Source organism: Schistocerca piceifrons, chromosome 2, assembly GCF_021461385.2.
Source record: "Schistocerca piceifrons isolate TAMUIC-IGC-003096 chromosome 2, iqSchPice1.1, whole genome shotgun sequence".
Taxonomy (NCBI): domain Eukaryota; kingdom Metazoa; phylum Arthropoda; class Insecta; order Orthoptera; family Acrididae; genus Schistocerca; species Schistocerca piceifrons.
Window position 1 is genome coordinate 361,713,789 of NC_060139.1, and position 23,088 is coordinate 361,736,876.

General features: G+C 41.2%; 1 protein-coding gene across 1 annotated transcript in view; it reads left to right on the forward strand.

Moving 5' to 3' along the window:
* The window catches only part of LOC124775388, a 42,636-nt gene extending 21,462 nt beyond the window's left edge, over positions 1-21,174 (forward strand). The window contains exon 3 of the mRNA XM_047250222.1: positions 20,782-21,174. Within this exon, the coding sequence (XP_047106178.1) occupies positions 20,782-21,174 (393 nt within the window). The remainder of the gene's footprint in view (positions 1-20,781) is intronic.
* The last annotated feature ends 1,914 nt before the right edge of the window (positions 21,175-23,088 follow it).

Genomic DNA, 23,088 nt, shown 5'->3' on the forward strand with positions numbered 1-23,088 from the left:
ACGCGAAATTATCCGACAGGAAGAAGATGCTGTGATATGCAAATGATTAGCATTTCAGAGCATTCACACAAGGTTGGCGCCGGTGGCGACACCTACAACGTGCTGACATGAGGAAAGTTTCCAACCGATTTCTCATACACAAACAGCAGTTGACCGGCGTTGCCTGGTGAAACGTTGTTGTGATGCCTCGTGTGAGGAGGAGAAATGCGTACCATCACGTTTCTGACTTTGATAAAGGTCGGATTGTAGCATATCGCGATTGCGGTTTATCGTATCGCGACATTGCTGCTCACGTTGGTCGAGATCCAATGACTGTTAGCAGAATATGGAATCGGTGGGTTCAGGAGGGTAAAACGGAACGTCGTGCTGGATCCCACGGCCTCGTATCACTAGCAGTCGAGATGACAGGCATCTTATGCGCATGGCTGTAACGGATCGTGCAGCCACGACTCGATCCCTGAGTCTACAGATGGGGACGTTTGCAAGACGACAACCATCTGCACGAACAGTTCGACGGCGTTTGCAGCAGCATGGGCTATCAGATCCGAGACCATGGCTGCGGTTACCCTTCACGCTGCACCACAGACAGGAACGCCTGCGATGGCGTACTCTACGACATAACTGGGTGCACGAATGGCAAAACGTCATTTTTTCGGATGAATCTAGGTTCTGTTTACAGCATCATTATGGTCGCATCCGTGTTTGCCGACATCGCGGTGAACGCACATCAGAAGCGTGTATTCGTCATCGCCATACTGGCGTATCACCCGGTGTGATCGTATGGAGTGCCGTTGGTTACACGTCTCGGTCACCTCTTGTACGCATTAACGGCACTTTGAACAGTGGACTTTACATTCCAGATGTGTTACAACCTGTGGCCCTGCCCTTCATTCGATCCCTGCGAAACCCTACATTTCAGCATTATAATACACCACCGCATGTAGCAGGTCCCGTACGGGCCTTTCTGGATACAGAAAATGTTCGACTGCTGCCCTGGCCAGCACATTCTCCAGATCTCTCACCAACTGAAAACGTCTGGTCAATGGTGGCCGAGCAACTGGCTCGTCACAATACGCCACTCCTGATGAACTGTGGTATCGTGTTGAAGCTGCATGGGCAGCTGTACCTGTACACGCCATCCAAGCTCTGTTTGACTCAACGCCCAGGCGTATCAAGGCTGTTATAATGGCCAGAGGTGGTTGTTTTGGATACTGATTTCTCAGGATCTATGCACCAAAATTGCGTGAAAGTGTAATCACATGTCAGTTCTACTATTATATATTTGTCCAATGAATACCCGTTTATCATCTGCATTTCTGCTTGGTGTAGCAATTTTAATGGCCAGTAGTGTATTATTACTCTAATATTTTTATTGATGACTATAATCCCATTTATTTTTATAATGATTACCCATTTCATTCAAATTTGAAATATCTTCAGATCCATATTAATTGCACAGCAACACATTAATTACATTTGCTGTGTGTATCCTCCGGAAGTGCCTAGTGGCACATGAATAATGACCCAGGAAGTCTGCCTACTGGTGCTTGTTCCAGTATCTGCCTGTAGTTGCCCGTTCCAGTCATAGGCAGTTTCTCAAAGTAATTCCTATAAACGTGAAAACTCTGATATTAATTACTGACTAAACTTTTGGCCAAGCAATGAAAACGGGAACAGCGCCCATCTGCAAGGCAGCCGTACGTTCTGTAGGCGATGATTCCTTATGAATGAAAAAAATCACACTGTGAAAATGAATATCGTAACAAGCGTTGTGTTTTCTAACTTGAAAGGCACACTGTTGGAGTTTCATGAGGAATAAACACACTCAGTGCAGCATATTTCGTCGAAGATTATAGAATATATTTGTGGCGTTCTTGTGGGGACTAAGGAAACCTTTCCCCACTTCATAAGTCTTTTTATTTTGTATGTTACTTATTAATTCGATTTTTCCTTAGATATGATTGAAGACATAAATGGTAGAATGAAAGTTGTTGTAAGCAACATCCATAACAAATTAAATACACTTCCTTAGGAATTTTCCAGTCTATTTTAGTCTGTTATTTGCTATATTTACTGATCTGTAATTCTCCTGCTTCATGTCTCTCCACACGAATACCAATAGTCACTTTACATTTTTGAGTGAAGCCAGTGTCTGTTCTTCTCGTCTGCTTTTGGGCGTTATATTGCTATAATTAAAACTATAGTTACATAATCCTGCGCATTGCTCACATATATGATGCTTGATAATAGATCCTCCATTTATTACTCCATTATATTCAACAATGTGAGTACTAGTTTTTTAGTTAATTACATGTTCTATGGTTCATTTGAATGATTCTTTCAACAAAATTATGTGGAACGAGTCCACTTTCAGGATTTATGTACTTAATTAGTGTTAATGTTAGTGAACACATTATTTTTTAGTCCTAGTCATGCAATTACACTTAAAAACTAGTTCTATTTTTTCCAAGTTACCAATTTTTAAATAGAAAGTCGTCCATGGAATAGGAGGAGTTGTCAAGGAGAAACGACTTCAGATTAGATTTATAACTGGGTTTCCTACCTGTCAGGCATTTTATGTTACTGCGAAAATGATCAAAAATATTTGTTGCTGCACACTGAACTCCTTCCTTAGCCACAGATAGCTTAATAATGAGTAATAGAAGTCATATTTTCATTTCAAGACCATTCACACAGTTCTCATATTTCCCAACGCTTTCTCTGAAATCTATTCAATGAAAGTTGCTGCTGCCTCTGTTAATGACGAAAATTGTCATACAGACTGAGAAAGAAATCTTTTATTCCGTGCAAATTATGTGATGTATTGATTGTATGCTTCAAGTTAACACTGCATGCCGAACCAGGCTTCGGGTGCATCTCCTTTTCCATTATAAGCATACGCTCCAGAGAGGCCATTCGGATATGGCCAGGGGTAATGTACCAACTCAGGGCTTCAGATGACAGAAGCTGCTTCCCTATCCTTCCAAGAATTACGGGGGTTCCCCCGCGGCGCTGTGAAACCAGCACCTCTAAGAGTAAGGGCACGCTGTTGAACTCTTTAACTTATCAACAACATCAAGGTTGCTGCTGAGAATGATTTCTTTCGTAATTGGTAATGTTCCAGATGCTTAAGGTGGACATCCTCGTTCGACTCAAGCCTGGTGCACAGTTTTAACTTGTCACACGTGATCAACGTCACAGAGGCTGTTTCTCAGATGCTTATCTCAATTTGAGTATTGTTCAGTTTCTTATAAGTCGTTAATCAAACATTAAGAATTTTTTCACATTCTCACGTGTGTTACATTACTATAGTTAAACATTCTTGTACAGGACACACTGAACTCTGTTTTAGCAGAAGATTTCAATTCTCTCTCTATGAGAAGCGTGAATTAGGTTTTCTGCGATTTCTCTAAACTTGTTAAGATGAATGTTGGGATGATTCCTTTGAAAAAGATAGGTTGATTTCATTTCCAATCGTTGTATGGATTTTTGCTCCATTTGTAGTCATATCATTCTTGATGGCACGTTAAACCATAACATTTCTTCCTTTTTCCATGTAACAGAAAGGATTAACGTAGTTAAAAAACTTTGCAACCAGCCACTTGTTCTTTTGTACTTTACACGTGGCTCTACAGTAATTTCGCTTTGCTCAGAGTTCGTTTATAATGGAGTTCAGTTAACATTTTGCTACTAAATTAGTAACATTTGCATGCAACACATTCTGTGAATGAATATAACGTTCTGATTATACTAAACTTTCTTATATATAGCTGCATTATTATTACAAGCGCTTGGATTGTATTCATATTTGTTACCATACGACTTTATGCACTTATCCTAAACTTCAATCTAGTTATGCAACACAGATCCTATAAACAGTTTGACGTGAGTAGCAGGTTGACTCATATTTAATTACCTTCTGATTAGTAGAATTGTAAACACTCATAAAATGCTTAACATTCCATTAAATTGTATAGATTTTGCATTCAAGTAATTGTGAATGTTGTGTTCTTAGAGGATAAACTGAAGACATTTTTTATTGACTTGATACATAAAAATGCCAAAAAGGCTGATTATTACAGATTTTTCAGTTTTTATGCAGAGCGTTACTTTATGCAAAAGAACATAAATATTTGGTGATTGTGTTAGCATGTAAGATAGTTGGCGAACTAAAATTGTGTCACAACCCAACATTGAAATTTGATGTCGCTTTTGATGTTCAAGTTGTCGTCTGCCAATGTGCCATTTGAAGACAGATAACCCCATTTGAAGGAATTCGCACTCTCTAAGCCATTACTCGATGTCTTGCCGTGTGAGAGACACAATTCTGGTTACAACTTTAGCATCGCAAGCTGTTATCAAAGGCACAAGCACGTGGAATAAATTCACAGATATGTAAGGCTCGGAAGGCTTATTAGGAAATAGATCGACGGCGTGCGTTAGTCAAAGTTACGGTCAGGAATGCCTCAGGGAAGTGTGACATGACGGCTGTTGTCCTCTACGTACCTAAATTATATGGCGGATAGGGTGGGCAGCAATCTGCGGTTGTTTGCTGATGATGCTGTGGCATACGGTAAGGTGCCGAAGTTGAGTACCTGCAGGAAGATACAAGGCGACTTAGAAAAAAATTCTAGTTGGTGTGATGAATGGCAGCTAGCCCTAAATGTGGAAAAATGTAAGGTAATGCCGGTGAGTAGGAAGAACAAACGTGTAATGTTCGGATACGGTATTAGTAGTGTCCTGCTTGACGCAGCCAAGTCGTTTTAATATCTGGTTATAACGCTGCAAAGCGGTATGAAATGGAACGAGCATGTGAAACCTGTGGTAGAGAAGGCGAATCGTTGACTTCGGTTTATTGGGAGAATTTTAGGAAAGAGTGGTCCACCTGTAACGGAGACCGCATGTAGGATGCTGGTGCGACCTGTTCTTGAGTACTGCTAGAGTGTTTGGGATCCGTACCAGGTCCGATTGAAGGAATACGTTGAAGTAATTCAGAGGCGGGCTTTAGATTTTTTACCGGTAGATCCGAACGACACGTAAGTGCTGCGGAGATTCTTCGGCAACACAAATGGCAATCTCTGGAGGGAAGGCAAAGTTCTTTTCGAGAAACACTGTTGAGGAAAATTTAGAGAACCGCCATTTCAAGCTGACTGTCAAACGATTCTGATGCCTCCAACAATCACTCCGCGTAAGGAGCGCGAAGATAAGAAACGAGAAATTAGGGCTCATATAGAGGCATATAGACAGTCGTTCTTCTTCCCTCTCTCTATTTGCAGGTGGAACTAATCGTTATTAGTGGTGGTACAGAGTACCCTCCGCCACGCATCGTACGGTGGCTTGCGGAGTATCTATGTAGATGTAGCTGTCGCCAAACAACTCTTCTTGGTGTGGTGTGACTGGCTTGCAAATTCCAAAGTTTAGCTGCACAACTGTAAAATTCCTTTCTCTCCACGCCATATTAACATTTTTTCTTTTAAGTATGAATTTTGTATGCAAGGTAACTATTCAGTGTAAATGGCTGTGAAGAGTGAATCTGTAAAGTCGTATTTGTGTCTTCGTTGAGGGGGAGCGGCTAGAGAGAGTGATGTACAATAATGTACTTCTGTTGTTGAGCGGCACCAGAGGGCTGGCTAGTCTTTATGCCCCTATGTGGCGAAGAGCTCACAATCAAGCGTGCCACATGTCCTTGGCATTCTAAGGACGTCTACAATGTAGCCCAAGACAATGGTGCACAATTTTTCAGGAACTACAGTCATTTATCCATCACTCATTGCCTGAATTCAGCTGATAATAATTTTTTGTAGAACAAGGATGCCAAACAAATATCCCCGGTTCAGCACCAATGCACGTGCTATTGTGTATTTGTAGTCCTCGGCAGTAGTAGGATGACAAGTTATTTGTAGAATTTATGAACTACGAGACAGGCAATGGAATATAGAAGATTTGCATCAGAAAAACATTGTTTCTGAATTTCTGTTTTTAAAATTCTGCCTTCTGTGAAACACAATATATATATTTTTTTCTATTCTTAATCCAAACATGTTTCGATAGTTACGTGTCCTCTTCAACGGCTCTCATTTTATTTCTGCAAAAGTGTTATGCAAATGTCGTAGTTGGCTTTATAGTTTAGGCCTAAAAACTACAATACGTGCTTTTTTAATGGCTCACATGTAACTACAGTAATAGTGAAGATGGATCTGTACAGGCTGGATTGCTTTTGTATGTCTTTCTAGTTTAACGCGTATCGCTTGTTTCAAAGGATCTTCAGTGCTCACTGTAACAATTTGGTTTTTCTTACAAATCTGTTTGTCAGGTTCGTAAACAATACTTTTGTTCCACATTATAACTATTAACAATATTAAATTACAGTGATTCCTCCGGTTTTTTTTTTTCTATATACTGCGTTCCTAACGTTCATCCGCAGCTCGTGGTCTTGCGGTAGCGTTCTCGTTTCCCGCCCACGGGGTCTCGGGATCGATTCCTGGCGGGGTCAGGGATTTTCCCTGCCTCGAGATGACTAGGTGTTGTTGTGTCATCTTCATCATCATCATCCATCCCCATTACGGTCGGAGGAAGGCAATGGAAAACCACCTCCGCTAGGACCTTGCGTAGTCGGCATCGTTCCCTACGCTCCTCGGAGTATGGGACCTCATCATCATCATCATCATTATCATCCTAACTTTCTTCCACACATAGATGCTCAATTTTTACAACATTGCACTTCACCGGCGCATACTTTCTGATGTTTAGTAGTTTGTTTTTATGTTGGGAGGTGTTATTGTCATCTGTTTTGTAAACTGTGTATATAAGTTACACTATTTCACGAGCAAGGTTTATATATATAATTTATAAACATTTCATCGAAATTGGCTGAATTATGATGAACTGAAGTTCCTCATCACTGCGAAAATGGTATCAATTGCCGCTTAGTGTTACAGTAGCTGCTCGAGAGAGTAACAAAACCCGTACTGGGCCTGATAGTTACACTTTGTAGCCATTCAGCTCAAAACGTATTACACATCCGCTCCGACATAGCGTTTGCAAGCCGCGAATGGTAGTTGTTTACCTTGTGTTCTGTGTACCTGTATATTGTTTACTCGTTGTCTTTTTGGTACAACGTTTTTTGTTCTTCCGTGTGAGCGGTTTCAGCTGCTCATTAGACATGACGATGTTAAGAATGTTTCACAGGAAATGCACACTCGGTTTCAAAATAAACAAAGCGAAATGCTCAATCAAGTTTACCAGAAGTGCATGACAGGATCGTGTAAGTAATCAGGATTGCATCAGATCATGATGACACTGTTTACTATGACACGGCTCTCCACTGCTTTTTTGGAGAGCTCTTAAACCCCGTGTTTCTGGAAAGAAATCGGCTCATATATGGAGGGGAAGGTGAATTCCGCCACGCTTCGGTGAGTGCTGTCATAATTTCAAACTCTGATATGGATAACAAAAATGTACGAGACTTTAACCAACCTCCTGAAGTTGAGAACTTTTATCTAAAAGATCTTTCAAGTAGGTATGGAGAAGTGAAACACAGTAGTCACGAACGTTGGTCTAGTCAACATAAACTGCAGTGTTTTAGAGGTGTCAGATCAGTTGAAATGGATGTCAGAGAGAATATGCCTCTCATGTAACTGTTTGTGGATACAAGGTGCACGTTACTTGCAGTGGACAGATGGGAACATTCTGTTATGCTGTGATGCAACTGACCATCAAAGAACGAACTGCAAAAGAACAGTTTTCGTTTTAACAGATTCGTTACAGCAAACACGGAATTATGAGATTAGCTGAGCTCGTGATGGAGAAACAAGTGACGGTTACAGAAGGGTCAAGCACTACCGTGGTATTACAACAGGAGCCAAAACTACCAGCTGCAGGTTTTCCTCCGTTACTCTCAAAACAAGAAGCAGACGAACCACTTCCTATATCTGATGTGTAGCCGCTAAAATTAAGAGAGGCGTCGAAAGTGTGGTGGGAGCAGTACAGACGACGACTTAGAAGATTTAGAATAGACCCTGGGGAAAACAGTTCCAAGAGGTACATGAAACTAGCATTTCAAAAACTACAGTAGAAGCAGTCGAGGCAGCAGAGCGGTACATCCCACTGACCAACACGCTAGCAGCTCTCGAGCCGCAACAGGTAGAAGCCAACTTGAAGCCGCACGTGTTCCAACCAGCAAGGCACCAAAACAAACGAGACACAACTTCAAACTCTTGATAAACAGAACAAGGGAAGCACTGCTTGTACACTAATAAAAATGGCTCTGAGCACTATGGGACTTAACTGCTGTGGTCATCAGTCCCCTAGAACTTAGAACTACTTAAACCTAACTAACCTAAGGACATCACACACATCCATGCCCGAGGCAGGATTCGAACCTGCGGCCGTAGCGGTCGTGCGGTTCCAGACTGTAGCGCCTGTAACCGCTCGGCTACTCCGGCTGGCTGTACACTAATAGAAATGTGTCTGTCCCAAACCAAAAACAAACACGATGGAAGAGTTAGTGACATCACTGAGGCAGGAAACGCAAGAGAAATCGGAATCAGCAGAAGCAGTCACGGCAGCAGTGCAGGACATCGCACCTACCAATGAGGAGGGAGCTCTTGAACCACAACAGGCAAAGGCCAATTTGACACTCCATGTGCCACAGGAAATAGCCAAAACAGAGCAAACACAACTTCGAGTACGAACTCTCGATAAACAAAACAAACAGAAGCGTGTCCATCCCAAACCCAAAATAACCGCAACGAAAGAGTTAGTGACAAAAACAAGCAGAAAACTAAAGAGAAAACGGAAGCGCATTGCCTGTAGAGGAAAACACATCTGTTGACACAAGAACACTTTAGCAAGGGGTGCAGCTTTGCTTCGTTTACATACAGAAATGTTTTTGCTGAATAGCAGATGATTCAAGATTCAGCTTTCTGCTTTCCACGACTCAGAAGACACAAACGCGACAATGTGTTTCAACAATGAATCAGTGCATACTAAGTTTTACAACAGGAGTGACGCCACATGCTACAAATTTTCTTTGAGTGTGGTTTTCTTAATTTTATTTTATTTTCTTTCTGGCCTTCAGGCATGATCCTCAGCCAGCCTTCGGTACATAAGATGCTACAAACTAAAATGTGTATGCACATCACACACACACTTGCCCGTGATTCACGTAGAGTATTTCAATTGATGTGCTCCTATAATGTCCACAAGATGTCACTCTAAACATACCATGTCACTGCAGTGGCTGTCTTTTATGATGCTACTTTTCTGGTGACTAAGCATGTGGCTACTATAAGTTTTAATGATTTAAATTAAGTTTGGTTGCTGTGGTTCGTTTGGTTTTCGCTGTGTTTTTCTTTCCTGTGATTGCCAGCTGAATTAAGAAGTTTCCTTGCAGTAGCTGCTGGTAAACCTTACGGGATGTAAAGTCGCGGTCCAAGGAACTCCTCTGTTCCTGACGTTTCGTCCACGTCTGCACTGGACATCCTCGGAGACGTTTCTCCAATGTCTTGCCGACTGACCGGCCGGACGTCTGAGAGCGACATAAATACTTTAGGAAACGGAGTGTGGTCAAACTAACACGTGATGAGCAGAGATAATTCTTGTCAGAGATAAAACTTAACTATCGATTGTCGTCTTGTCAAAGAATAAAATTTGTCTAGTGATTCTGCAGAGCTACTGTCCATATGTCGCTAAGTTTCACTACCTCCTCTTTCCTATTAAAATTACGCTGATGTTTATAAATTTCAATGGCTTTTCTAATAATCGTGGATAATAATTTGTCGTTGCAGATAAAATTTCTGTTTCAGAAAACTTCACTTCGTGGTTTCCTGACTGAAGAGCATACTCTGCTACAACTGATTTTTTTTCTATTTTTCCTAGTCAGCAAAGACTTTTGTGTTCTTTTAGACGTGTATTTACGCCCCTCTTGATAGTTCGAGTATAAACTTTACCACACGTACACGGAATTTTGTATACACCGCATGTCGCCAGAGGAAGGCGTTTATCCTTCACAGATCGACGTGCTTGACTTATTTTCTTTGGTGGTCTAAAGACATGTCTGATGTCATGTTTCTGTAAAATGTTACCAATTTGATTCTTTACTTTTTTAATAAAAGGGACAGAAACTGTATTTTTCCGTCATTGTGGTTCATGCTTGACCTTCGGTCTTCTGTTGCTTGGTCGCAAAATTCTCTTTACCTCTTTCCCTGAGTAGCCATTTTTCTCGAAAGCCTGCTTTAGATGTTTTATTTCACCGTCCAGGTGTTTCGATGTGCATATCCATTCGTCTCTATCGACAAGACTTTTAATGACACCTCTCTTTTGTTGTGGATGGTGATTGGAGTTTTTTATATAAATATCTGTCCGTATGTGTTACTTTCCGAAAAACTTAATGTTCCAAATTTCCATCGGACTGTCTCACCACTAAAACATCCAAGAAAGATATTCTGTTATCATTTTCTATTTCCATGGTGAGCTGGAGTTTTGGATTAATTTTATTTAGATGATCAAAGAATTCGACCAAAGCTTTTCTACCATGGGACCAAACCACAAATGCGTCATCTACAAGCCGGTATCAGCGAGATAGTTTATTGTTTGCTTTATCCAGAGCCGATTGTTCGAATTTGTCCATATAGAAATTAGCCGTCACAGACCCTAATGGGTTACCCATTGCTACACCATCAAGCTGCTCATAAAATTCATTGTCCCACTGGAACTGACTCGAAGTAAGGCAATATCTAAAAAGAGCAATCAAATCAACTTCGTTACCTGGAACCATAGTGAATAAGGACATTATGTCAAACTTACAAGAATATCTTCAGGAGCCAGAATTAGCCCTTCAAGGTCCTCAATAAAATGACGCGAGACTTTTATATATGAGTCAGTTTTCCCAGTATATCGTTGTAAACTAGTTGCCAGATAGCTTGCTATGTCATCCCTGGGAGAATTGATGGCATTAACTCTCGATCTCAAAGGAAAATATATTTTATGAATTTTGGGTACAAATGGTTCAAATGGCTCTGAGCACTATGGGACTTAACTTCTAAGGTCATCAGTCCCCTAGAACTTAGAACTACTTAAACCTAACTAACCTAAGGACATCACACACATCCATGCCCGAGGCAGGATTCGAATCTGCGACCGTAGCGGTCGCGCGGTTCCAGACTGTAGCGCCTTTAACCGCTTGGCCACCCTGGCCGGCAATTTTGGGTACACCATACAGTCTAGGACACATAGCTTCACTCTTCAACAAAGAGGTATTCCGTGAACGTGAGGTAAATTTTATATTTAAACTACCAAGAGGAGAGTAAATACACGGCTAAAAGAACACAAAAGTCTTTGCCGACTAGGAAAAATAGAGAAATCAGCTGTAGCAGGTCACGCTCTACAGCCAGGAAACCGCGAAGTGAAGTTCTTTGAAACAGAAATTTTATCTACAACGTCAAATTACTATCCACGACTATTTCCATTGTAATTTATGAGGATCAGGATAAACAGGGAAGAGGAGGCAGTGAAACTTAGCGACATATTATCAGTAGCTCTGCAGAATCTCTAGACCTTATTTTCTGACAAGACGACAATCTATAGCTAAGTTTTATCTCTGACAAGGATTATATCTGCTCATCACGTGTTACTTTGACCACGCCCCGTCTCCTAAAGTGTTTATGTCGCTCTCGGACGTCCGACCGGTCAGTCGGCAAGTCTCAGCGGAGAAGCATCTCTGAGGATGTCTAGAGCAGACGTGAACGATACATCGGGAACAGAAGAGTTTCTTGGACCGCGACTTTACATCTCAAAAGGTTTACCAGCAGCTATGTCATCCGGTCGTGAAGGCCTTCATTTCCATGCACTGTTAGAAGATGTTTTGTTGTTCAGTATGATCGATTTTATTTATGTTCTTATTGCGATTGGTATTGTTGTCTGTGCTTTGATGGAAATGTTAAGTGGCTGGTCCTATAATTCTATGTTCCTTTATGTCCTTTAACGGACAACATATCATTTGCAACATCGGATAGAAACAGTGTTGCAAAAGTGTGATAAGTATAAAATTTTAAAAAAGATATATATGTATATAAATTAAAATTTAGGAAAATATTTATCTGCCATGGGCCACTTACAAGAAGTTACTAAATGTGTGCTGCACCTCCTCCCTTATTTCTGAGCAGTTACAAAGAATACAGTATTGACATAACTTACACAACGAGAAATGAAAGATAGAGGCGCCCAGTCCAAGACCCCAATAGTTGGCAGGATTGTGCAGAACAGGGTGTGATGCGGAGGATATGTCCACGCTCGAGAGCATCAAGAAAACATTATTCACAATCAAACATTTATTAATCAGAAATACAGGATTGTCTTCCCCAGGTGGTGGCAGCTCAGTCGGGCTAGCGTTGTGATTCATGGAAAAAGATAGGTCCAATAATTCGTCTTGCTCTAATTGCACACCACACTCTTGTTTTCACATCATGCAGAGGTTGTTGATGTAATTCATCAGGATTTTCAGAGCTCTAACGTAGATTGTTCTTAGAATTTACGTATCATGCCAATTGCAGCCGTGCTTCATCAGAAAAAAAGCATCTCAGATCAGTTTGCCCAACGTGCACAGACTGTAACAGCCGGTTGAAATAACGACATCGAGCAACACTATCCGAGTTCCTCAGTTGACGCACTACCGTTATTTTATATCGTTTCAATTTCACTTTGTGCACAGCTCTGTGAGCAGATGCTCTTGACTCAGCCTGAAGTGCCAAACGGTGCCTATATTTTCTCGGATTTCTTTCCAAAGCCTCCCCTATCTCGTCCAATTTATTTTTGGTTAAAATACTAGGTTCTCTAGGCCTTCGTTTGTGTAACACATATCCAGTCTCTTGAAATTTCTTCACTGATCTGCGTATCGTCGAATCATTGGTGACATGCACTCAGGGGAATTCAAGCCGACATTCGACATATAGTTCAACACAAGAGACACTCGTTGAGCCTTCGTGTGTACCATACCGAATGGAAACTCGACAGAAAACTCTAAACAAAACACCCGAACACTCATTCGTCTTGCCCTAATTGCACACCACACTCCTGTTTTCACACCATGCAGAGGTTGTTGATGTAATTCATGAGGATTTTCGGAGCTCCAACGTCAGTTGTTCTGAGAATTTACGTATCATGACAAATGCAGATGTGCTTCATCAGAAAAAAAGCATCTCAGATCAATTTCCCCAACGTGCACGGTCTGTAACAGGACCGAGCCAGCGACATACGGGCAGGGAAAGCTCTGGACTGGGCGCAGTTACAATAATGACGTCTAGCAACTATATTAGAAGCTATTAAACTAGAAAAAAACTCAAAAGAAAGCAACAGTACACTCAGTCACACAGCTTAGGGGGCACGCGAAAGTACTGGTGTAGGAGAACTATGCATAACGACATCTGGCGGGCGCAGCGGCAACAGCCGGCAAACGCGCCACGCGACCTGCGGATCCCTCCCGGGCGTGTTTCGTGGGACATCTTATACTATACAGGGTGTTACAAAAAGGTACGGCCAAACTTTCAGGAAACATTCCTCACACACAAATAAAGAAAAGATGTTATGTGGACGTGTGTCCGGAAACGCTTAATTTCCATGTTAGAGCTCATTTTAGTTTCGTCAATATGTACTGTACTTCTTCGATTCACCGCATCAAGCACATCAGTACGTTGCATCAACAGGTTAGTGTTCATCACGAACGTGGTTTTGCAGTCAGTGCAATGTTTACAAATGCGGAGGTGGCAGATGCCCATTTGATGTATGGATTAGCACGGGGCAATAGCCGTGGCGCGGTACGTTTGTATCGACACAGGTGTCCCGACAGGAAGACGTTCGAAGCAATTGATCGGCGTCTTAGGGAGCACGGAACATTCCAGCCTATGACTCGCGACTGGGGAAGACCTAGAACGACGAGGACACCTGCAATGGACGAGGCAATTTTTCGTGCAGTTGACGATAACCCTAATGTCTGCGTCAGAGAAGTTGCAACTGTACAAGGTAACGTTGACCACGTCACTATATGGAGAGTGCTACGGGAGAACCAGTTGTTTCCGTACACCGTGTGCAGGCACTATCAGCAGCTGATTGGCCTCCACAGGTACACTTCTGCGAATGGTTCATCCAACAATGTGTCAATCCTCATTTCAGTGCAAATGTTCTCTTTACGGATGAAGCTTAATTCCAACGTGATCAAATTGTAAATTTTCACAACCAACATGTGTGGGCTGACGAGAATCCGCACGCAATTGTGCAAACACGTCATCAACACAGATTTTCTGTGAACGTTTGGGCAGGCATTGTTGGTGATGTCTTGATTGGGCCCCATGTTCTTCCACCTACGCTCAATGGAGCACGTTATCATGATTTCATACGGGATACTCTACCTGTGCTGCTAGAACATGTGCCTTTACAAGTACGACACAACATGTGGTTCATGCACGATGGAGCTCCTGCACATTTCAACCGAAGTGTTCGTACGCTTCTCAACAACAGATTCGGTGACCGATGGATTGGTAGAGGCGAACCAATTCCATGGCCTCCACGCTCTTCTGACCTCAACCCTCTTGACTTTCATTTATGGGGGCATTTGAAAGCTCTTGTCTACGCAATCCCGGTATGAAATGTAGAGACTCTTCGTGCTCGTATTGTGGACGGCTGTGATACAATACGCCATTCTACAGGGCTGCCTGCATCAGGGATTCCATGCGACGGAGGGTGGATGCTTGTATCCTCGCTAACGGAGGACATTTTGAACATTTCCTGTAACAAAGTGAAGTTACGCTGGTACTTTCTGTTGCTGTGTGTTTCCATTCCATGATTAATGTCATTTTTTACCCTGTATAATGCCTTCATATATATATATATATGTATATCAGGCCACAACATGTCATATGCACACAACATGTCATATGCAACATCTGATAGAAAGAGTGCTGCAAAAGTGTAATAAGTACAAAATTTTAAAAAATATATACAGGGTGATTCATGAAATTATGCAAATATTTTAATATGTTATTCTACAAGTAAAACTAAAGAAAAAAGTTCGGATAAGCATAGGTGTGCAAATGTTTAGTTACGGAGCTATGGGTAATAAAAGATTTTGTCTGAAATTTAGCAACTTCACTAATATGAAGCCATCGCAAAACTGTATGAGGTTAAAGTAAAGCACGATTTCCATTTATTTTGTTATTATTGGTCTGGTGAATCTAATAAAACATGTCCCAGACATGTATCCGCAGTAGTTTTCCAGAACATCCAGAGAAGCAAAGATTATTATACAAGTAAATTTGTTTACTTTCCATTAAGAATGTATAAACGTTTATTTCATTGTTGTCAACCGTTAGTGAGTTGTTTCAGTCGTTTCCTAAGCTTGAAACGAGTTAGTTTTCTGTATTGTTCAGTGAAAGAACATAATAACAACAGTGTATTTAAGTGAAACCACATAGTAACTGTTGTAGTTTATAGATTATTTATTAAATAGGGATGCCTTTCAAATTCACGTCAGAGGAATACCCCGATGTAGTGTTTTTTTAGGGCAAATGTGATGGTAATGCTATGGCTGCAGCTAAAGAACATCGCGTACGTTACCCAACTCGGAGGATTTTGAATGCACGAACCAGTAGCGGAGTATTTCGAGTGTTATGGAATACAGGTTCTTTACCTAGCGTTAATTATCAGCACAAGATCTCGATACGCGAAGACGATGTAGAGAATACTATGGATGCTGTTCAACGTAACCAGGGTACCAGTACACGACGTGTCTCTCAGCGATTAGGCTTTCACAATCTAAGGTACGGCGTACAATAATGTGTATTCTTACCATAAACAAAAAGTGCATCATTTATATACGGAGATCCTGCCCTTCTCTTGGAGTTGTGACACTGGTTAAATACTATTCAGTAGTTAAACAAATACATTTTATTTACAGATGAGGCACAGTTTACTCGAGATGGTATAAACAATTTTATTGGATTATTCATGTTCCCAGGACGTTTAACTGGTGAGACGTTCTTTCAATTCCTTCCAGAAGAAATGCCCTGCTTGCTCAAAGATGTTCCATTTGCTACGCGATTGCAAATGTATTTTCAACATGACGGTGCGCCTCCACATTCTCCAACGCCGTTATTACACATTTAAATGAACATTTTCCCCAGAAATGGATTGGTCGGGTACTACATGTCTGTGGCCACCCAGATCGCCAGATTTAACACCAATGCATTTTTGTGTATGGGGATGGATGAAAACGTAGTTTATGAGGACAAAGTCAATACACGTGAGGCATTACTTTCTCGCATTATGAGTTCAATAGACGAAATTAAGAACAACCATGTGAAACTAAAACGAGCAACAAAATCTGTTCATACACGTGCAACTAAATGCATTGAACTCGATGGAGACATTTTTGAACATTTATTGTGAATGTATTGTGAAATTGTATGTACACGGTACAACTTCCTTAACACTGAGCTTTATTTTTACAGTTTAACATGAATTCATGTGTGCTATGGTATTAATAAAAGCAGATTATCTGACAGATTCATACAGTTTCAGTTAACATTGTTACCCTAATTTTTCAAAATTAAATTCTCTACAACTTCTGTTAAAAACTTTGTGCAGTTGTCTGGAATTTAAAAATAAATTGGGCCAAGTACTTAATAAATTAAAAAATTTACCAAATTAAGTCTTTGCTTCTCTGGATGTTCTGGAAAACTACTTCAGATACACATCTGTGACATGTTTTATTAGATTCACCCCATCAAGAACAACAAAATAAATGGTAATTGTGCTTTACTGTAACCTCGTACAGTTTTGGGATGGCTTCATATTAGCGAAGTTCCTAAATTTCAGGTGAAATCTTTTATTAGCCGTAACTCCATAACTAAACATGTGCGGACCTATGTTTATCTGACTTTTTTCTTTAGTTTTACTTGTAGAATAACATATTAGAAATAAGGGAGGAGATGCAGCACACATACTGTATATAATGGTTGTGTTTCTTCGATTCTGTTTTTGTATAGTTCAACGCAAGAAACACTCGTTGATCCTTCGTGTATACCATACTGAAAGGAAACTCGACAGGAAGCTCAAAACAAAACATCCGAACATTCAGTCGTACAGTGTAGAACACACGCGCACGATGTTTCTGTGTGAGGACCAGGCCCAGCGACATAAGGGCACTGAAAGCCCTGGGCGCAGTTACGATAATGACGTCTAGCAACAATACCTGAAGCGACTAAACCTGCCAAAAAACTCAAAAGCAAAAAGCGGTACTCTCAGTCGCAAAGTTTAGGGAGCATGAGCCAATTATTGGTGTTGGAGAACTATGCATAGCGACAACCGGCAGAGGCAGCGGCAACAGTCGGCAAGCGCGCCACGCGACCCGCTCAACCCTCCCGGGCGTCTTTCGTGGGACACCCTGCACTATATAAGCCATTTATATATTTTCAGGTTACTCAAGATACATCATAAATACAAGAAGCGAAATGCTTATGGCAAAAAAACAGACTGCTTTACATTAGTTGCAAAGACGCAACCTAAAAATGATTCTGAGCACTATGGGACTTAACATCTGAGGTCATCAGTCCCCTAGAACTTAGAACTACTTAAACCTAACTAACCTAGGGACATCACACACATCCTTGCCCGAGGCAGGATTCGAACCTGCGACCGTAGCTCAAATTAAATTCCCAAACATGGAGTATAATAGTCAAATGGAGCTTCCAGGACCAGCAAGGTATGAAATGAGCGATTTGCAATGAACTTTCTGTGAAACAAGTAAGTATACCCGACATCAGTTTGCACCCCCCGAGGAGATACCAGCAAATATTGTGTAACAAGGCTTCTAGGTTTGATGACGGTCATGGTTTGGCAGTAAGGGGGTCCACAAGATTCTTCATGTATGCCATATCCAGCTGAGGCCAGTCATTGGTGATTTAATCCCATATACCTGCCAAGCTGTGGGGACGTTGATTGCTATATTTCACCCGCTGATCCAGATATTCTCAGTAATATGAATGGGATTAACAGTGGGTGTCCCATTCGAGGTGTGATAGGATGCTGGAGAGTCTATTGAGCCAGGAACGTATGTTTGTAGCCCAGTGAACATAGTTGTTCTAATCTGGGAGGACGGGAGCTTACACAGCAAACTCATCATGAATCTGTCGAAGGCAGAGGAACACTTTGTCACTAAGAGTGTTAGAATAAATATCCTGGCTAAAATTTAGAGAACCTGAGTGGACGAGCCAAGTCATTGTACTTAAACCACCCTCGAGAGTCACAGAACCACCTCCAGCCTGAGTAGCACCTTCCACACACTCGAGCTTAAACCGTTTACTGGGTCGTTAGTTCAATAACGCCTCGCATCATTTTAAAAGAGACAAAATCGAGGTTCGTCGGCCCACATACACATTTTCAGTCCAATACTGTCCAGTTTCTGTGTTGTTTGGCCAACTGAACTCGTGCAGCTTTATGTGGTGATGTGAGCAATGGGCTTTTGCGATGTTCCTGACTTCAGATGTCCACTGAATGGAGTTACCTTCGCAAGGTTCGTTCAGAAACTGGCAGGGATCGACCTGCAGTCATTGGCATCAGCAATTCCTGTCGGGTACGAAACTGACAATACACAACAAGGAGTTACAACCGCCTCTTGTTCCTGACGGTCAGGATTTTTTACGACCACTGTTCATGCACCATTGGACATCACCATAAATGACATACGATTCCTTATAGCCAAATCGGACATACAACAAATACAGCAATAAATTGTGACATTTGATTCACAGTGTGATCACGGGCACATCCAAAAATGTAAGCTTCTTTGTATCATTCTGTAACGTCTCGACATCCTTTCATCTTACTACACTGATACCATTCATCAGATTAAACATGCACAGCACTTCACTGCCATGACTGGCGTTAGACGTGGAGGTTGTAAGCTACCGCTCTCTTACCGACCTTAATGACAGCGAAAAATTAAACCGCATGTACCTAATCGAAATTTGGGAAAAGCAATCGTCAACGAAGTTAATCTGTTGGTAAAGAGGGAGGAAGGGTTACATCTAAATGAAAGGAAAAATGCAAATGAAATTGGTGGAAATTAATTTTGAAAAAGGGTAAAGTTAATAAAGAAAATATATGTGCCGTCGTTACGTTAACAATTAACTGGCGTTAATTAGATATTTGAGATTTGGGGAAAATTACAGTCGCCAGTTCTATGGACAACTACTATGATAACTAAAAAAGAAAGGCTAATGCAGATATAATTAGCACTAAAAGGGTGGCAACTGAAGGTTGACACGTGTTGTGTGGAAACTGAATGTTTGTCAGAGGTAATAAATTACGCTACACTCTGACTTAATTTAGCAAAAGAATTAATAAAACCAGAAAACTGAAAGTTAATTTAGTGACTGAAATTAATAGTGAACTTTGTTTCTGAAGCACTACGAAATCAAATAAAATAAGGTTAGTCTTGGGCTACCTCAACAATCATCTCAAAAGCAACTTGAATCTACGCAATTTAGAAATAAGAGATTTAAATTTGAACTTGAATTAAATGATTATGAACAATTAACAATAGTAAAATTTAGTACGTACCAAGCTGAGCTCCAGTCACAGGTAAGCTAAAATATGGTAACAAAACTCGTACTCTTAATTTGTCCTTGTGTAATCTAAATATAGTTCTGTTTGTTTATTGTAGCCAGCTATGAATACTTTAACTGAACTTTGAAATTAAAGCAGTGAAATGGAATGATATTACTTTAATGCTGGCGTTTGAATTTCAACGACACTCGGGTACATTTCGGAAAAGGAACGGACCCTGCTTGGTAATGCAATTGGGACAATGAGCAGCAAAGGGTCATGCTAAGTTGCTGTATTTTAGTGATGCAAATGGAACAGTTTGAAAAGCTGAGGTCTGCCATACAGTTCTAAAACTTAACGTACTTTCAGTCTTCCTTGTTGGTTGATTGAAGGTTTGAAGTCAACGATCGAGGAGGTGGCGACAATCACTTATTGCCGGCCGTCGCTGTTGCAGAAGCTGGATGTTGGTGCGCCTTCTTCTCGACACGGTCACCAGGCGAAACGGGCTCTTGATGTGTACCAGCTAATGTTTCCCGTCCGCGACACCGTGCCAGAAACTATCATAGCAAGTCGAGCGCAATGACATGCTGTCAAACCCCGAAAGCGCAGCAACTCGCGGGAGCGTCACTCAACACACTTGCTCCACCGACCTACTCCAGCCAGCCTCTGCTCTGCCCGCGCTCCACGCGGCCGAGTTAACGCTCCCAAAGATCCTAAACACTTTGGTTCTCCACACGACCTATCTATGTAATCGTTCGATAGCATAGTTTTCCCTAGTCGAGACCCATCGTAAAAATGCAAATAATATTTACAAAACAAACCAATTGTACATCGACATAAATGCATATATATATATATATATATATATATATATATATATATATATACAAATTGTAAAACAACTACAATATATAAAGACACAGAAATGTCTTATCTTCTGGTAACAAAATAAGGAAAAAATTTATAGTACAATAGATGGAAATATGAGGATATGCACTTCCGGCGTTAAAAGGTGCCGGTTCTGCACTATCTACAACTACCCAAAACGACCTGTGTACTCTTTCTGGTGAGCTTGGTGTCTTACTTTATTCAGCTATACAGCTGAGTAGCAGGTAGAGCGCTTTAAGCCGTCACTCCACTATTCAGTGGGATTCACTTTGTTGTGTTGCTCTTCGACATCCACAGCTGGTGCACGTGTCCAGCCCTGCACGCGACCTGGTGTACTTCCTGTCCGCAAATGCTGGTGTGGACGTGCACGAGCGCCTGCCTTCGCTGCTAGAGACCTACCACTCACAGCTTCAGGCGTCGCTGCGCGCGCTTGGGATGGCAGCTGCTGCGGACGCCTACCCGCTGGACGAACTGCTCAGGGACATGGAGGACCTGAACCCCTTCGCCCTGTACACTTCCACATTCTGCGGTGTCGTGGTCTCCTCGGAACACATAGGAGAGAAATACCAGCGAGCATTGCGGGAACTCAATTTTCAGCCGGACACGTTGTACGGTATCTATGACAACGAACACTGCCGGGCCTACATACAGTACACCATCCGCCACTTCGAGAGTAAGGGGCTCCTGTGAATAATGGCAACTATATGGTGCGATACCACAGTACGATTGATATAGCATAATAGCTTTTATACTTATCGCACCAAAATTTGGCACGGTACTATAGCGATTGCACTCATTCGGAATGAAGTAATTCTTAATATAACCTTAAACTGCGAGCGTAATAAGCTCGGTTCAGCGTGTCACAGAATAAAGGTTGTTTTTCCCCACATGACAGCAATCCGTCCCACTGGCTATAGTTAAGTGGGTTAATACATCGTTTTATTTTGTATTCACCGCTATTGAGCAGTTTTGGATATGTACTCATTTTCAAGTAGTAGTACAGTACAATTCATGTATATATTCTACACTCTTACGCTTCTAAATTGTGTACTTTGTTACAGCTGATCAATTTGGTGTCACCTCTACGATTGTAAATTCTAAGAAATTCTCTACGTTTTTACCATTTTATGGCTTACCGAATACTTCTACTCTGAAACAAGTACATCCACTTCGTGGTTCATACAATACAACCATTTGAAATAGACTACAAAGACGAAACTGCGCAGTAGAAGTGAATTAAAAAGAAAAGGATGTTTTAATTCAGCTTATAACCGCCAGTGCAACAGGTTTTTCTAATTCAGAAAATCTGTGTTGGCTGTGGACCTCATTACAACTAAAATATTTTAAGGAAGTATCTTTGCTATGGCGTGTCGAGAGTAGCTGTTTCCACAGTATTTACTCACTTGTTAAATTTATCAACTCTCGCTGTCGAGTTCTGTACTCATGTGTTCATTACTTTTTCACATAACGTAAATTTCAAGAAGCAGTGCGCAAATAGATTGTTGAGCTGCGTGCACTGTGTGATGTACGACAAATTATGGAACAACACCAAACAAAAAAAAATGTAGGACACATCTTACTTTCCGGGAATTTCGGTTAAGTTGATGCTATTTATTAGTGGTGCTGCTGTGGAATGACGAGTTGTACCTCATCTTCAGTATCAATTTGCCCAGTGTCACTATGTTGCAGCCTTTCATATCTGCTGAGAAAGTACTTCAGCAGCCAGGTAAATAGTGCAGCATGACATTGGATATTGGTCAAACTGACTATTGTAATGAATAATAAAGAGATAGATTACTGAATGAATATCTTTTATTCACATTGTTATGTACCCCCAAACATTTGGTTCCTTTGGAACTACTGATCCAGCGCTTATCAGCTGAGCGAATTTAAGAGTACATTGAAATGTCATTAAGCGCAGGGAATCGTTCCTGGATGGATACAGCTACAGTAAAAAAAGTTTCTTACGTAAGTAATGAAGTTGAACCACTTCACATTTCGTACGTGCAAGTGAATGTAAGTAAGTATCTTTCAGCACACGTAAAAAAATGTGAGTTGCTGAGTGCGAGGTCATTGTTGTTGAATGCAGTTGTTATGAATTGTTAATTCCTGAGGAACAAATAAATTTATTACTGAGGACACAAATACACGGAGCAGTTCATACAAAGTTGAGCATACAGCTGGCCTAAATGTATCTAAACCACTGCCAACAACAACTTTCAGAATCGTTGTAAATGATACACCGACGAAAACGCTGGCATCGCTCTCCATATTGGCGTCATCTTCGGACATAGTAGCAGTGTTGGATTCTCACAACGTGTCTACTGAAGACATCATTGACGGACAGTTTGCTTATCTCAAAGATCATAAAGCGAACAGATCGGATTGTAAACGAAACACACACGCAAAAGATATAATTATATCCTAGAACAGTTTAATCGTAAACTGTAAGGTTGAATTCGTCTTTTTCCTCATTGCTGCTTTTCCTTACACCACATACTTCCTTATGCCTGCTGCATGATGACTCACAGTACATATGTTTTGCGGGATTTTCATGATCACTGTAAACAGCATTGACATTTATCACCGACGATTCCTTCGAGG